The 15,717-nt window shown below is 42.4% G+C and overlaps 1 protein-coding gene across 1 annotated transcript in view; it reads left to right on the forward strand.

The window, feature by feature from the left end:
• The window catches only part of CNGB3 (cyclic nucleotide gated channel beta 3), a 190,438-nt gene that overhangs the window by 90,623 nt on the left and 84,098 nt on the right, over positions 1-15,717 (forward strand). Inside the window, exons 4-6 of the mRNA XM_010862156.1 lie at positions 6,762-6,907; positions 7,931-8,059; positions 8,856-9,064. Coding sequence (XP_010860458.1) covers positions 6,762-6,907; positions 7,931-8,059; positions 8,856-9,064 — 484 coding nt within the window. The remainder of the gene's footprint in view (positions 1-6,761; positions 6,908-7,930; positions 8,060-8,855; positions 9,065-15,717) is intronic.

The following is a 15,717-nucleotide window of genomic DNA, read 5'->3' on the forward strand; positions in this document are numbered from 1 at the left end:
GAATAATTCTTTTAAAAATATACAATATGAACTAGAATTATCAAGTATAACTCAAAAGAACCTTTGTTATAAAAGCATATTTCATTGGTTCCCTCATACTTCCATACAACTTTTTGTTTATTTTATGGAATATTGTTTCTTCATCTCCATTTTTTCATTCATTCACCAAATTATCTAAGAAGAAATACATTTATAACTTCTGTATATACATTGGTGGAGAAGAAGATAGGCAAGGATTACTGTGGAAAAAAGCTGGAAAAAAACAGAAAAGGTGGAATAGATTAGCATATTGATGTTCAGCTAACACAAAAAGAAAAATACGGAGTATGTGAAATATAGCTATGGATTAGAAATAGTGACATGCTTTATAATACAATTTTAAACATGTAACTGTGAGATATGTTTGCACAGTACAAACTGGTGCGATTAAGGGCCGATTATACAATCAAATAAGACATAGATAATTCAGGAAAAGAAAAGCATTCTCTTTAAGTCTTAGTGCTTGAATTAGACATTTTGACAGTTTGAATACCTGACTTTACAGTCAGTAATCCACCAAGCCTCAACCTTACTTTTTATGGATTTTTTTAATGCATTGAAGTACATCAAATAAGGTCAAAGAAAAAGGTTGAAAGTAGTGGGTTTATTTATTCAACAAACATGTATTTAAAATACACCTTGTCCTAGATCTTGCAAAATATAAAGAAGACATACAGTTCCTGATCTTGAAACTGTCAGTTTATGATACTATCAAAAACAAACATAGCTTCAAAAATCCCAGATACACTAGATCATCAAGATCTTGTTGTAAGAATTATATTCCTGAATGCTTCCTGAGTGTCCCAAGCAAGGTCCTATCACACAAAGTCCTACAAACACCATGAATTGAACACACACACATATACTTATAGACACAATTCATCTTTTCATATACCCACTACAAACAAGCATCTCTTTCTGAATTCAAATTTTTATTAATGTTCTCATAAATCTAGTCTCCTGTAATAGTAGTCTTTGTGAATTTAGCCTCTTGCAATAAAAACTGAGAAATTAGTCTTGATTCTTTATTTGGGTTTATCCAAAAGATCCAGAAAGTTCAAATTCTTTGATTTCTGCCACTACAATACTTCTTTAGTCCATTTTCCCTTCATCAATTCTAACCTAACCTATTAGCTTCCTTCCTTGCCTGTATGCATTTACACTGCTCCTCTTCAATCCTCCCGTTATTGCTACCTTTCCAAAACGTCTATCAGCTCATACACCTCATTTGCGTAATATTCTCCATTGGTTCACATTAACCTAGAGGTCAGTGTTTAAACCCATAAGCAGATTAAACAGGAACCATCATAACCTGACCCCACTCACCTTTTCAGACCTAACTACTACCTCTCCTGCCACCCCACCACCACCTGGCCCCTTACATGTACACATTGCCTTCCAGTCATGCCAAAACACTTGTTCAATGTATCATATTTATTTCACATTTTTTAACATGTTGTTCTCAAGGCCAGGAGGGGCCTCATTTCATTTTTCTGTCAAAGACATTCTAACCCTTCCAGACTTGTGATGCTCTCCCTATGGGGCCACTCTGATCCCCAGGCCAAGTTCAGTGTGAGCATAGCATTCTCTATGTATGTTTATTACTTCTAATTAGCTACTTATTTACATCCTTGCTTCCCCCATTAAACTGTGAACATCCAAAGGGCTAGTGTCTGTTCAACATATCTTTCTATTTCCAGTACGAAAAGTAGAAACTCAATAACTGTTTGATGAATGAATAAGCTTCTAGGCATACTAAGATTTTAAGCAGAAATTTATGACATGATATAAATGGCAACAAGTTTTCATCAGAAAATAAAATTTTTTTCTTGGTTTTGTGGACTGAATGCCCTCCTATTTCTATATCGTATATCAGATTTTCTTCCACTGCTGCTCCATCCTTGAATGGTTTATAAAGGTCTTAATGGGACACAGACACACCTGAAGAATCTTGATGCTGAAGCAGGACTTTAGACATTTGAAAGAGGTGCAAATTATACTATGATAATTGTAAGGGGAGAAAGACATCAATGGCTAGGGAATTTGTAAACAGTTAGATATGATTTATTTGTGGACCTGGTGGAAAATGGATATTAGTGGAGAGGGGCTCATGTTAGAGTCCTCTTTAAATAGAATGCACAGGTTACCCAGTTCCACTGTGAACCCCATGGGTTCCCATTTGGAAGGGAGACAGAAAAGGCAGATATGGATGTGAGAAGGTGAGAATGGCTGGAACTTATGTGGGTCTATGTAGACCCAGTGTTAGACTCAGGAGGGTCAAGAGTGAGTTAGAGCTTTGAGGATAAACTATGAGGAAACTCAGATCATTATAAAATATACTAGTTTATAAAGTAAGTCCACTCCATACAAGCCTTCAAGCCGCACACTTTCAAAGATGCATACATGTGTTCACATGCCCAGTAGTGTAAGCTATTCACACGTCTGACGTACATTGTCACGTGCATGCATCCTCCAGGGGCGGTTGTACTTTTGTGCGATTTGTTGTGCAGCACTGTGTACTGCACAGTGTACAGTGTCTTTATTTCAAGCCCAAGGTGTCCAGAAGCAAGTGTAAGAGCAGCGGTGATATAGCTGGTACTGCTAAGAAGTGCCGAGCGGGAACAATGGAAACAAAAAGAAAATAACTGAGAGAGTAGAGTGAGGCGAAAAGATGGCAGACACCACTTGTTCTTACAACATGAATTGTTCACCCATCAACATGGTTCTAAAGAAGAAGGATGAACTCATGGAACATGTGAAGTCTGCTGTGCTGATGGCGTCAACAATAAAATCAAAGAAGCAAGGAAGAGTGATGGAGGAAGTGGAGAAACTTCTCGGCGTGTAGATGCAGGATCAGGATCAGTGTCGAGCCCCACTCAGCTTAATGCTGCCTCAAGAGAGAGCTGAAAGCCTTTATGAAGACTTGAAGAAGAAACGTGATGAAGAATCAGATGGCACACATTTTAATGCCAGCCGTGTATGATTTCATCAGTTCAAGGCTAGAGCCAACCTTTACAATGTTAAAGTAAGTGGCAAGGCAACAAATGCAGATACGGTAGCTGGAAATTTCCTGAAATGTTTTGAGAAATTATTTATGAAGGCACATATTTGTCCCATCGGGATGTTAATGTGAATGAGACAGGACTGTACTAAAGAGGGTGCCAGACCGAAGTTGCATCAGTAAGGAGGAAAAGTGATGTTGGGCTATGAAGCAGCAAAGGACAGGCTAACTCTTGTTTGGTGGCAATGCTTCTGGTGATATGAAGCTGAAATCTCTCTTAATCATTCTAAGAATTCAAGAGTGTTGGTGCCCTTTAATGAACCAGGACCTGGCGGTCCAGAGGTGACCATAACAAAAATGAAAGAGAGAAAGAGGCTGATACACCCTGGTTTACGCAGAGAACCAATAAAGTCCTTGACATAAGACTCGAGTCTCTCACGAAGGCACCGGGCGCCCTCTCGAGGTGGGGGAGAAGGCACAGGGCACCTTCTCAAGAGAGTCTTAGAAGCCTGGGCAGGAGAGTGAGCTAGACGGGTTTCTGCCTTCCAGAGAATTAGCCGAGGAGAGAGAAAGACAGAAAGAAAGAAAGAAAGACACGGGGACCCAAGCTCTGATGGCGCAAAGGTGCCTTATTAGCAGAAATGCAGGCTTATATATCTTTAGTAAGATGATTACTCAGCTATTACACAGGATGAAATTTTATCAATAGCCACAGTGTGGATAGTCTAATACATACAAGGTCACTGACGCTGAAAAGAGTCACTGCATGTCTCATCCCATGACCTCAGTCCTGAGAACTGCATGCAGCTTTACTCGTTCTTAGAATAGGAACTGATAAGGAACAGAGAATCCTTGAGAAACAGACAGCAGCACGCAGGACTCCTCCTGTTAAATGTCCCTGACAATCCCCCTTATTTATTATATTTGTGAAAAGGGTCTTGATTAATTGAGTTTGTCGTAAAGAGAATGTTTACTAAAGGAGATTCAGGCCTGTCTCACACAATGACCTCAGTTCCTGGGAGCAGCCTGCTGTTCCGCTTAAAAAGAAACAAAGGACTTGTGAGAAACAGCACGTAGGAATCCTGTTAAACACTCCCTAATACAAGAGCCTTTATAAACATAGCCATGGACTCTCTTCCTATTGTGTGGAAGAGTACTGTAACCCCAAAGCTTGAGTCTCACAGGCAATTTTCCAGAACTGGTTTTTTCCACCACTTTATCCTGGACATGGAGAAATATTGCTCAGAGAAGGATATCCCATTCAACATTCTTTTGCTGCTTGACAATGCTTGGGTCACCACCACCAACCCCCAGTTCATGGACAACTGTCATCCTAGGATCAACGTAGTACCTAGGTCATTCATCCAACCTATGGGCCAGGGAATTATAGTGACTTTCAAGAAATATTATTTACATCACACTTTGTCAGGCAGTGAAGACAAGGAATGAATCGGGAAAACCTTGTGACAACATTGGAAGGACCATAAAACTACAGGGCTTCTCTGGTGGCTCAGACAGTAAAGAATCCACATGCAATGCAGGAGACCTGGGTTTGATCCCCAGGTTGGGAAGACTCCCTAGAGGAGGGCATGGCAACCCACTCCAGTATTCTGGTCTACAAGACCATGAAAACACTGATTATGCTTGGCACGAGGTTACAGCTGTCACCAAGAATGGTATTTGGGAGAACCTTTGTCTACAGTTTGTTCACAACTTTCGTGGATTTAAGAAGGTGGATGAGGCGTCCAAAGAGGTCTTCAGCAACTTAATGACCTTCACTGAGAAGTTGGAGCGAGGTCTGCAAGAGTACGACTTCACTGAACTCCTTGCTGTGCAACACAAGAAGCTTACTAATGAAGGCCTGATGGAATTGGAGGCTCAGAGAAAGAACAAAAAGAAACAAGAGTGGAACTCGTTTTTATGCAGGGGACTTACTGTATGCTTTATTTTGTAGGTCTTCTTAGAAGGGAAGTTTATTAAAGCATGCTAGATATATTAGTTTTCTACTATAGCTTAACACATTATGGCAATTCTGGAGACTTAAAACAGCAACCAGTTACTAGCTCACATTCCCACAGCTCAGAAGGTCAGGTGGGCTTGCCTGGGTTCTCTGCTTTAGGCACAACACAGTTGAAATTAAGGTACCAGCCAGGCCTGGCTGGGCTCTTATCTGGAGGCACCAAAGAAGAATCCACTTCTAAGCTTATTCAATTATTGGCAGGATGCAGTTGCTTACAGTTGTAGGACTGAAGTCCTTGCTTCCTTTTTATCTACTAGCCAGGGATCACTCTCAGCTCCCAGAGGCTTCATGCAATTCTTATCAGGGGACTCCTTTCTCCTTCAAAGCCAAAAATGGAGAAATTCCCCGTGTGCTTCAAATCTCTGACTTTCTGTTCTGTCACCAGTTGGAGAAACTGTCTGCTTTTAAAGGACTCATTTGATTACATCAGACACATCGCTATAATTTCCTTATCTTAAAGTCAGCTGAGCCACATAACACAACCAATTATGGAAGTAAACTCCACCATATTCATTGTCCCTGGGATTACCTAGGACATGCAAGCCATGGAGACATCTTAGAACTCTGCCTACCCACTCCATTACTCTTGCCTGGAAAACCCCATGAGCAGAGGAGCCTGGTAGGCTGCAGTCCGTGGGGTCGCGAAGAGTCGGACACAACTGAACGACTTCACTTTCACTTTTCACTTGCATGCACTGGAGAAGGAAATGGCAACTCACTCCAGTGTTCTTGCCTGGAGAATCCTAGGGACAGGGGAGCCTGGTGGGCTGCCGTCTATGGGGTCGCACAGAGTCGGACACGACTGAAGCGACTTAGCCGCAGCAGCAGCAACCATATCAACTATAGCATTTTTTCTTCTCATGATACCATCTAATGACGGAATCACAGAATCCGTTCAGTTCAGTCACTCAGTCGTGTCTGACTCTTTACGACCCTCTGGACTGCATCACAGAATAGTCATTTGCTATTTTTGGATTCTAGTTTTTCAGTGGGAAATCTGTATTGCACAGAGCACCCTATCCATTAAATTTTATTCTTGAGTTGTTCTACTCAGTTGTAGAAGGAGAAGCTAGTACATTATCTTGGGTTTTGGGGAAGAGGAAGAAACTTAATGCCTCCCCTGTAGTATCTCCTTAGGTTTACGGGGAAGAGGAAGAAACTTAATCCCTCCCCTGTATGTATCTCCTTGGGTTTATGGGGAAGAGGAAGAAACTTAATCCCTCCCCGTATGTATCTCCTTAGGTTTATGGGGAAGAGGAAGAAACTTAATCCCTCCCCGTATGTATCTCCTTAGGTTTATGGGGAAGAGGAAGAAACTTAATCCCTCCCCGTATGTATCTCCTTAGGTTTATGGGGAAGAGGAAGAAACTTAATCCCTCCCCGTATGTATCTCCTTAGGTTTATGGGGAAGAGGAAGAAACTTAATCCCTCCCCGTATGTATCTCCTTAGGTTTATGGGGAAGAGGAAGAAACTTAATCCCTCCCCGTATGTATCTCCTTAGGTTTATGGGGAAGAGGAAGAAACTTAATCCCTCCCCGTATGTATCTCCTTAGGTTTATGGGGAAGAGGAAGAAACTTAATCCCTCCCCGTATGTATCTCCTTAGGTTTATGGGGAAGAGGAAGAAACTTAATCCCTCCCCGTATGTATCTCCTTATAGATCTGACTCTGTCACCTTTTTTTTCCATTTCATCCAAAAAGCAAACCACCTGTAGCCCCTGTTATTAACGAGTACGCGGATGCCCAGCTGCACAGCCTGGTGAGAAGACTGCGCCAAAGAACAGATTTCTACAAAAGGAAGTTAGTGCAAGGTGATATGTCCTCACCTGAGAGCAGTCCCCAAACTGGTGAGTGGTGTTACCTCAAAGTTCTGGGACGAAGGGGATGAGTGGGTATGTATCAGTATTTTGCAAATGGTTTCACTTGGGCTTCCCCAAAAGCAGTTTCCCCAAGACAATGACTTAGCTAGGAATATTTTATATTGAGGGTGGTGCAGGAGGTGAGACAGCAAGAGAGACGGGGAAGGGAGTTAAGACAATGAAGGTGTGCTAATGGCAGGGCCACTGGGGCCTGATTCAGCTGAACATCTGTGTGGACGACACATAAGAATCATCCTGGAGGAACACGAAGCCGGGAGATCAGTCCACCAACTCCTGCCCTTCGTCGGCTGAGGTCTGCTGCTGGGGCAAGCTGCTAAAGCGTTGTGCTGTGCCTAGTCACTCAGCCTGCCTGGCTCTTTGTGACCCTCTGGACTCTAGCCCACCAGGCTCCTCTGTCCGTGGGATTTCCAGGCAAGAACACTGGAGAGGGTTGCTGTTTCCTAATACTCCAGCACTTTAAGCAAGCCAGCTGGGAGACAATGCCCTGGCAGGGAGATGAACTATTATATAATAGTTTCTTTTTAAAGGGAAAGGTCTAAAATATAGTCATCATAGCTTTATAAAGATATACCAAAAAGAATGTTTTGAGCTTTACTTACCCATACTGGAAGGACATGAATAAAGCTAAAGAAGCCCAAAACTAGAACCCGTGGAATGGTGTATATTTGTAAAGTTTCTGTTCAATGTCAATCCAAAGTACTAACTACTTATGCTCCAAAATATGTGGGAATGAGGCTTGTATTTAAAATATCCTATTTGCAACACCTTTAGGTCATTTAAGTTAAACTTTAAATCTGCTACTTCTTTCCAAATTTCAATGTTTTCGTTACTTAGGTATTTTCACACACAACAATATTGTAAATGTCATAAAACGCCTCATCTGCCTGCGTGAAGGAAGATTACAAAATGTTTTCATTCCAATCTAAACTTTTTCCTCCCTAAGCTAACTTAACCTCTTAAAAAGCTTTTCATCTTTTTTCTCCTATAAAGCAAAGCCCACAGCTGTGTCATCAACCCAAGAAAGTAGTGCCAAGCTAAAAGAAGAGCATTCCCAGAAGGCACCCCTGACCGAGTACCTAAAGCGACTCAGACTTCCAAAAAGCATTGATTCCTACACAGGTACCGTCAAGAAGTGGACTCTCTCAGTGGGAGGGCTGGCTATTCCCAAGAACCCCTGAAACCCAAGCTCACAGATAGCTTCCATGTTCTCCAGCCAGTATTCTGAGCCTGTCTAGAAACCAGTATTTAAACTTAAGGTCTGCAGTGGATCATTTGCCGCTTTCTAGTGAAAAGAAGATATAAAAATATTCCTGTCTGTTTTTAAACAGTCCAAAGCGGGTCCAGTCCCTAATAATCTTTGAAAAGAAGCATTCAGCAATATGTTCATTGAACATTCTCCCCACCAAAAAAAAAAAAAAAAATCCTTATAAAATATGTCTTCTTCCATGGGTTCACATTGTGCATTTAATTGGACAAGTCCCATCCCCAGCCTCCCCCCCGGTGAGCAAGATGTAGGCCCTGGTTCACAAGCCCTGACCCTGCAGCTTCCTTAAGGACCCGCTGGAGGGTCCTGCTGCAGTTCCAGACACAGTGAGGCCTTCGACTTTTCCTCGGGTTCTCCTCCCCTGATGCTAATCATGCAGTTACTCCGGCAGAGAGACACAGTGGCTACTACTCTAGGAAACAGGAAGGACGCCCTCCAAAGTTAGGAAAGCTGCTAAGATCATCTAACATCCCTCTTAAAGCCCGGCGCCTCGGCTCTAGTGGCAGAACCTCGTGATTGCTGTAAATAGAGCCTCGTACACAAATCCCTTATCTCCAGAGGGGAGTGCCCCAACTTGACCAAACTAAGCAACAGAATTATTTTAATGTTCTGTACCTGCCATGTGGGTTGCTCCTGTCGCTTTTTTCCCAGATCGATTCTATCTCCTGTGGCTCTCACTTGTCACCATCGCCTTTAACTGGAACTGCTGGTTTATACCCCTGCGAGTGGTCTTCCCGTACCAGACACCACACAACACACACTACTGGCTTATTACAGACCTCATATGCGATACCATCTACCTCTTCGATCTGCTATTAATCCAGCCCAGGCTCCAGTTTATGAGAGGAGGAGATATAATAGTAAGTAGGGGCTCGGGAGAAGCAGAAACTGACAAAGGAATATCAAAGACTGAACTACAAAAAAACAATTAATGTTTGCTTGTTGTTAATTTAATGTCTGAGGGACTGCATGAGTGGGTCTTTAACCACTGGAACCATCAGTTTAGTAACGACCATAACAAAACAACCGCTGAGCTCTCCCCTGTGTGCTGGGGACCATGCATCTCCCTGTGCTCTAGTTTCCTCATTTTAAAAATAGCAACAGTAGTACCTTCATAATATTGATGGGGAGACTGGATGAATTGATGCCCGTAGGGTGCCTGCAACTGTGTCTGCTGCCTGTCTTCTTTCCGCACTTCACTTTCCAGACTCATCACACCTCATTCCTCAGCATCAAGCGCCCTGTTTGATCCACCTGAGAAAGAGCATTCTCACCCTCATCTTCAACTGGATTTATTCTTACTGTTGAGGGAATTTCACAGTTAATCCAATCAATCTAAGACAGAAAGAGAAGAATAAGTTTTCACAAGTACACACCCAAATCTCTTACACTCCCCTGCCCCCCAGGGCCCTCCCCAGCTCACTAAAAGGATGCTTCCTTTCCAACGCATGTGCCCTGTGATATCTTCGTCACAGTTCTGGGGAGCGCTGCACAGAAACAGACCCTCCAGGGCCACCCTGGGGTGAGCACAGCAACCGAGTGCATGGCACCCTAGGCTCGTACATGTTTTTGAAGATAAAAGGTAGGTTCCTTGATTTCCTGAATATTTTCTTTTAAATCCTTAGATGATTTTAAGTTATCAAAAAGCTGAAAGGAGTAGTTTTGCTTTTGTTTTGTCTTTTTTTTTCCTTTAAAAATACCATTTGATAGGGAGTGCCTTCTAATCAAAACCACAATGAGGTACCATTTCACGCCAGTCAGAATGGCTGTGATCCAAAAGTCTACAAGCAATAAATGCTGGAGAGAGTGTGGAGAAAAGGGAAACCTCTTACACTGTTGGTGGGAATGCAAACTAGTACAGCCATTATGGAGAACAGTGTGGAGATTCCTTAAAAAACTGGAAATAGAACTGCCTTATGACCCAGCAATCCCACTGCTGGGCATACACACCGAGGAAACCAGAATTGAAAGAGACACATGTACCCCAATGTTCATCGCAGCACTGTTTGTAATAGCCAGGACATGGAAGCAACCTAGATGTCCATCAGCAGACGAATGGATAAGAAAGCTGTGGTACATATACACAATGGAGTATTACTCAGCCATTAAAAAGAATACATTTGAATCAGTTCTAATGAGGTGGATGAAACTGGAGCCTATTATAGAGAGTGAAGTAAGCCAGAAAGAAAAACACCAATACAGTATACTAACGCATATATATGGAATTTAGAAAGATGGTAATGATAACCCTGTATGTGAGACAGCAAAAGAGACCCAGATGTATAGAACAGTCTTTTGGACTCTGTGGGAGAGGGAGAGGGTGGGATGATTTGGGAGAATGGCATTGGAACATGTATAATATCATATAACAAACAAATCGCCAGTCCAGGTTCGATGCAGGATACAGGATGCTTGGGGCTGGTGCACTGGGATGACCCAGAGGGATGGTATGGGGAGGGAGGTGAGATCGGGGATCAGGATGGGGAGCACATGTACACCTGTGGCGGATTCATGTTGATGTATGGCAAAACCAATACAGTATTGTAAAGTAATTAACCTCCAATTAAAATAAATAAATTTAATTTAAAAAAAAGAAATCTTTCCTAGGAAGAATTCTAAAGGCCAGAGCTAAAGTTATTGCAACAATCTATTCAAACCATTCCTTGTGCAGACTTCAGACCACCAGTTAAGTCAGCACTCCTCTAAGCGCACTTGGCAGGTTGATGAACGGTGATGACGGCACACAAATAAGAAGGAAACACCACGCAAGAAAGTGAGCGCTAATTTCAACCTCCATTAGATGCACAAGAAGGGGAGAAAAATCAATGTTTGACAAATGGAAAATGACAAAATCAGCAAGGAGAAACTTTATTTTCAATTTTCGAAGACATCTTTGCACATAATGGAGTGTTAAAACCAAGAAAAATAACCAATAAAAATACACTCAATGGGCTCCATTTAAAACTCATTATCACAAGCCACAAATATAGAGCAGGATCTAATTGCTTCGTTTGTTCAAATGAAGTTTAATGGTTTCTTTAACTCAGAGTAGGTAGTTTTAGACTTTAAAACTTTGATTACATGTCGCTAAGAGGACGATCCGGAGAAGGCGCTGGCAACCCACTCCAGTACTCTTGCCTGGAAACTCCCATGGACGGAGGAACCTGGTGGGCTGCAGTCCATGGGGTTGCTGAAAGTCGGACACGACTGAGCGACTTCACTTTCACTTTTCACTTTCATGCATTGAAGGAAATGGCAACCCACTCCAGTATTCTTGCCTGGAGAATCCCAGGGATGGGGAAGCCTGGTGGGCTGCCGTCTATGGGGTCACACAGAGTCGGACACGACTGACATGACTTAGCAGTAGCTGCAACAAGAGGACAATCCAAGTCGAGTAGCCAACCTGAGAGTCTCACTGCAGTTGAGCTATTCATGTGACCTTTATGTTACACCTCCAAGTTATTCATTCATTCAACAAACATTTATTACATACCTACAGTTACCAGATATTCCAGGCAGAGCACAGAAATATTAATTCCTGAAAGGCTTGAGGGAAAATAGATACCAGATTGAGTGCTGGAGGCCGCAATAGAGGGAATGGTGAGTGTTTACAAGTTTTCCATAGTATTTATGTGCAATATCTTTCTTCTGAAAATGGTGCTTCATAGAGAGCAGAATTTTGGTTCAAGGACCAAAAAAAAAAAAAAAATCTCATTTAAAATGTCCTTCATTGACAGCAGGAGTAGAGCTGGGAATGACCGTCTGGGTTATTTAGATGAGATTTGCACTCACAACACTTTGCTGAGCCTGCCAATCACAAGGATCCATGGAAACCCTCAGCACCTTCTGTGAAAGAGGTGAAAGCGTTAGTCTCTCAGTCATGCCTGACTCTGTGACCCACGGACCATAGCCCACCAGCCTCCTCTGTCCGTGGAATTCTCCAGGCAAGAATAGCCATTTCTTTCTCCAGGGCATCTTCCCAACCCAGGGATCGAACCCAGGTCTCCTGAATTGCAGACAGATTCTTTACTTCTGAGCCACCAAGGAAGCCCTTCTAGTGACCACGTCTATCAGGCCTGCCCTTAGAGTCAACTCCTTTGGTGATTTAGTTCCTATTTATAAACTGATCTGAAGAAAATTAACCACTCTCTTCTCTTTGCTCTGCAGATTTTGCTCATACTTCTGTTATTTAATTGGTATATAACCATTAAGCTCACTATGACGTAGTAGAAATAAATAGTAATGGACTAGGATCAAGTTTCACCTCTGAAATTAACTTAGAATAATACTTGAAGAAAATAAATTCACCCTTTCATTGTGTACTATCTTTGTCATCCATAAAACAGAACTATTACACCCACCTCATAAACTTATTGTGAAGATTAAATAAGACAACGTGAACACCTAGCCATGGTCTGGCTTCTAGAAGGTGTGCAGTAAAGTGCTGACTGAATCAAATGAATGAATGTCCACATGCTAACTTCCTTTTGTCTCCTGTTTGTATATGTGGTCTCCTTTCTTACCTGATAAATCTCCTGAGAGCAGGGACAGCATTCAATTACTTTCCCTATTTACCTTAGGAAATCAGAGGATGTATTCCAGATATATTTGAAGGAGTGAGTGAATGGCAGTCTTAGCTCAAGGATCTTTTTTTTCTCTTGAATAACTATTTAATCTACACTGTAGTTATTTTATGGGCTTCCCTAATAGCTCAGATGGTAAAGAATCCATCTACAACACAGGAGAACTGGGTTTGATTCCTGGGTCGGTAAGATTCCCTGGAGGAGGGCATGGCAACTCACCCCAGTGTTCTTGCCTGGAGAATCCCATGGACAGAGGAGCCTGGTGGATTACAGTCCATGGGGTTGCAAAGAGTCAGACACGACTAAGTGACTAGCACTTTCACTTTTCACATTTTAAAAAATAAGTGCTTAATTGTCCTCAGTTAGCATACTGATCTTCAGAAGGCTAACGACGCCAAATATATTTAATGTGCCAAGAAGAGAGGTTTTAGAAACCCCAGATGGCATTTTCATATAATCTAGCAAGTTTTCGGAGAAGGCAATGGCACCCCACTCCAGTACTCCTGCCTGGAAAATCCCATGGATAGAGGAGCCTGGAAGGCTGCAGTCCATGGGGTCGCTGAGGGTCGGACATGACTGAGCAACTTCACTTTCACTTTTCACTTTCATGCATTGGAGAAGGAAATGGCAACCCACTCCAGTGTTCTTGCCTGGAAAATCCCAGGGACGGGGGAGCCTGGTGGACTGCCGTCTATGGGGTCACACAGAGTCGGACATAACTGAAGTGACTTAGCAGTAGCAGCAGTAGCAGCAAGTTTTAGCACACTTCCATTTATTCCGTCATAGGATCAGAGACAACTCTGAAAGCAAAGGTATGAATATGCTAAGAAAATTCTTCCAGAGTTGAAGGATATGGTTACACTTTAACATAACTTCTTAGCACTTGAAATGTCTGCTTGTTCCATATAAGCTTTAAAGCAACTGACTCATCTTACTCAAGCTTGGTACTTGATTCAACATAAACTTATATATACATATCTGTGTCTACCTGTGGCTCAGGATGCCATTTTGTTTCAGAGAAAACAATTGTTAAATAAGTTTGTCGTTTATTTTCTAATACACTTCTGTAAAATTTGATAAGTAAAATGAGGTGGTGGGACAGGAATTGGAAAGTTAGCTAACCGATTTTTAACACTGTTCAAGAGCAGCTTAAAACTTCTGAACATGGACAGCCTGGATAATAATGTTAGAGGATGCTGCTTCCATGTGTCCAAGTTATAATACTTTGGTTGAATAATTAATAATACACAGTTTCTTCCTACCTATAGCTAAAATCGACAAATATAAACTCAATAGTAGTAGTAATAGTAGTCACTCAGTCATGTCCGACTCTTTGCAACCCATGGACTGTAGCCCGCCAGGCTCCTCTGTCTGTGGGATTTCCCAGGCAAGAATACTGGAGTGGGCTGCCATGCCCTTCTGCAGGGGATCTTCTCAACCCAGGGATCAAACCCACGTTTCTTGAGTCTCTTGCAATGACAGGCAGATTCTCTACCACTAAGACCATCTGGGAGCCCCATCAGTCCAACATTAGCATTAACTCCTTTAGGTCTGAATATGAATGAATGTCTTTCTATCCCTCTACCTCTTATCACACATTCAGTGCTCACCCATTATGTGTTAGACACTGTGTTAGGAGCTGAGAAACGGAGGACAAAGATATGGTCCTTATCTTTTTAAGTAGCTCAGAGGATGAAGGAGAAATAAACAAAAGAAAAGCGGTGGCGTTTTGTGATGTGAGTCATGACATAGGTGAGCCCTGGGTGCTGTTTGATACAGAGAAAACCACACAAAGGAGGGAACACTTGGTCCACATTCTGAGGAATGAGTTGAAATTGTCTGCACACCTTTGTCCCCCTGAGAAAAAGGAAAAAATATGTCCCAAGCTCTGGGAACAGCAAAGTCAAGGCATCACAGTAGGAAATTTGGTGATGCACTTCTAAACAGAGTGAGTATGACATGCTGCAGGAGGCGAGTGGACAGAGAGAGTAGAGCTTTGTGTACATGAAAGGGAGCAGATTTTTTTTTCCTTTAGGTCGTGTGATATCATGAATCAATAGAATTGTTAGTGATCTAGAGTGATCATCTCACTGCCACTGTAGAATTGATCAAAGAGAGCATGACTCAAGGCAAGGAAACCAAAGCCAGAGGAGAAAATAGGCTTGAGAACAGGGCTGCCCAGGTGGCATGAGTGGTAAAGAACCCACCTGCCATTGCTGGAGACCTAGGAGATGTGGGTCTGATCCCTGGGCATGAGAAAATTGTAGGAAGGAGAACCAGTAGAACTTGGTTGCTGGTTGGATGAGAGCTGAGCGAGAGGGCGTGGTGTGGGCTCATTGACTAGGGAGATGAAAACGTGCGTGGGATACTCAGTGAGAGAAGGAGTGTGGTCAGGCTTCAGGGGAAATGGAGATGATGCTGCATTCACGTTTGTTGTAGGCTAACTTTGCAATTAGCAAAACTGATAAGTGAGGAGCCAATTGCTGGACAGGTTAACAGCTCCAGAAAGTGGTATTAAATGGAGGTAGAGGTTTGGTAGCATCAACATACCTAGTGACTTTGAAACTCTGCAAGTGGATGAAATTTCCCAGGAAGTATAATTTTTTTTTTTTTTTATTTTATTTTTAAACTTTACATAATTGTATTAGTTTTGCCAAATATCAAAATGAATCCGCCACAGTTATACATGTGTTCCCCATCCCGAACCCTCCTCCCTCCTCCCTCCCCATACCATCCCTCTGGGCCGTCCCAGTACACCAGCCCCAAGCATCCAGCGTCATGCATCGAACCTGGACTGGCAACTCGTTTCCTACATGATATTTTACATGTTTCATTGCCATTCTCCCAAATCTTCCCACCCTCTCCCTCTCCCACAGAGTCCATAAGACTGTTCAATACATCAGTGTCTCTTTTGCTGTCTCGTACACCTG

This window comes from Bison bison, unplaced genomic scaffold, assembly GCF_000754665.1.
Source record: "Bison bison bison isolate TAMUID 2011002044 unplaced genomic scaffold, Bison_UMD1.0 scf7180017858048, whole genome shotgun sequence".
Lineage (NCBI taxonomy): Eukaryota > Metazoa > Chordata > Mammalia > Artiodactyla > Bovidae > Bison > Bison bison.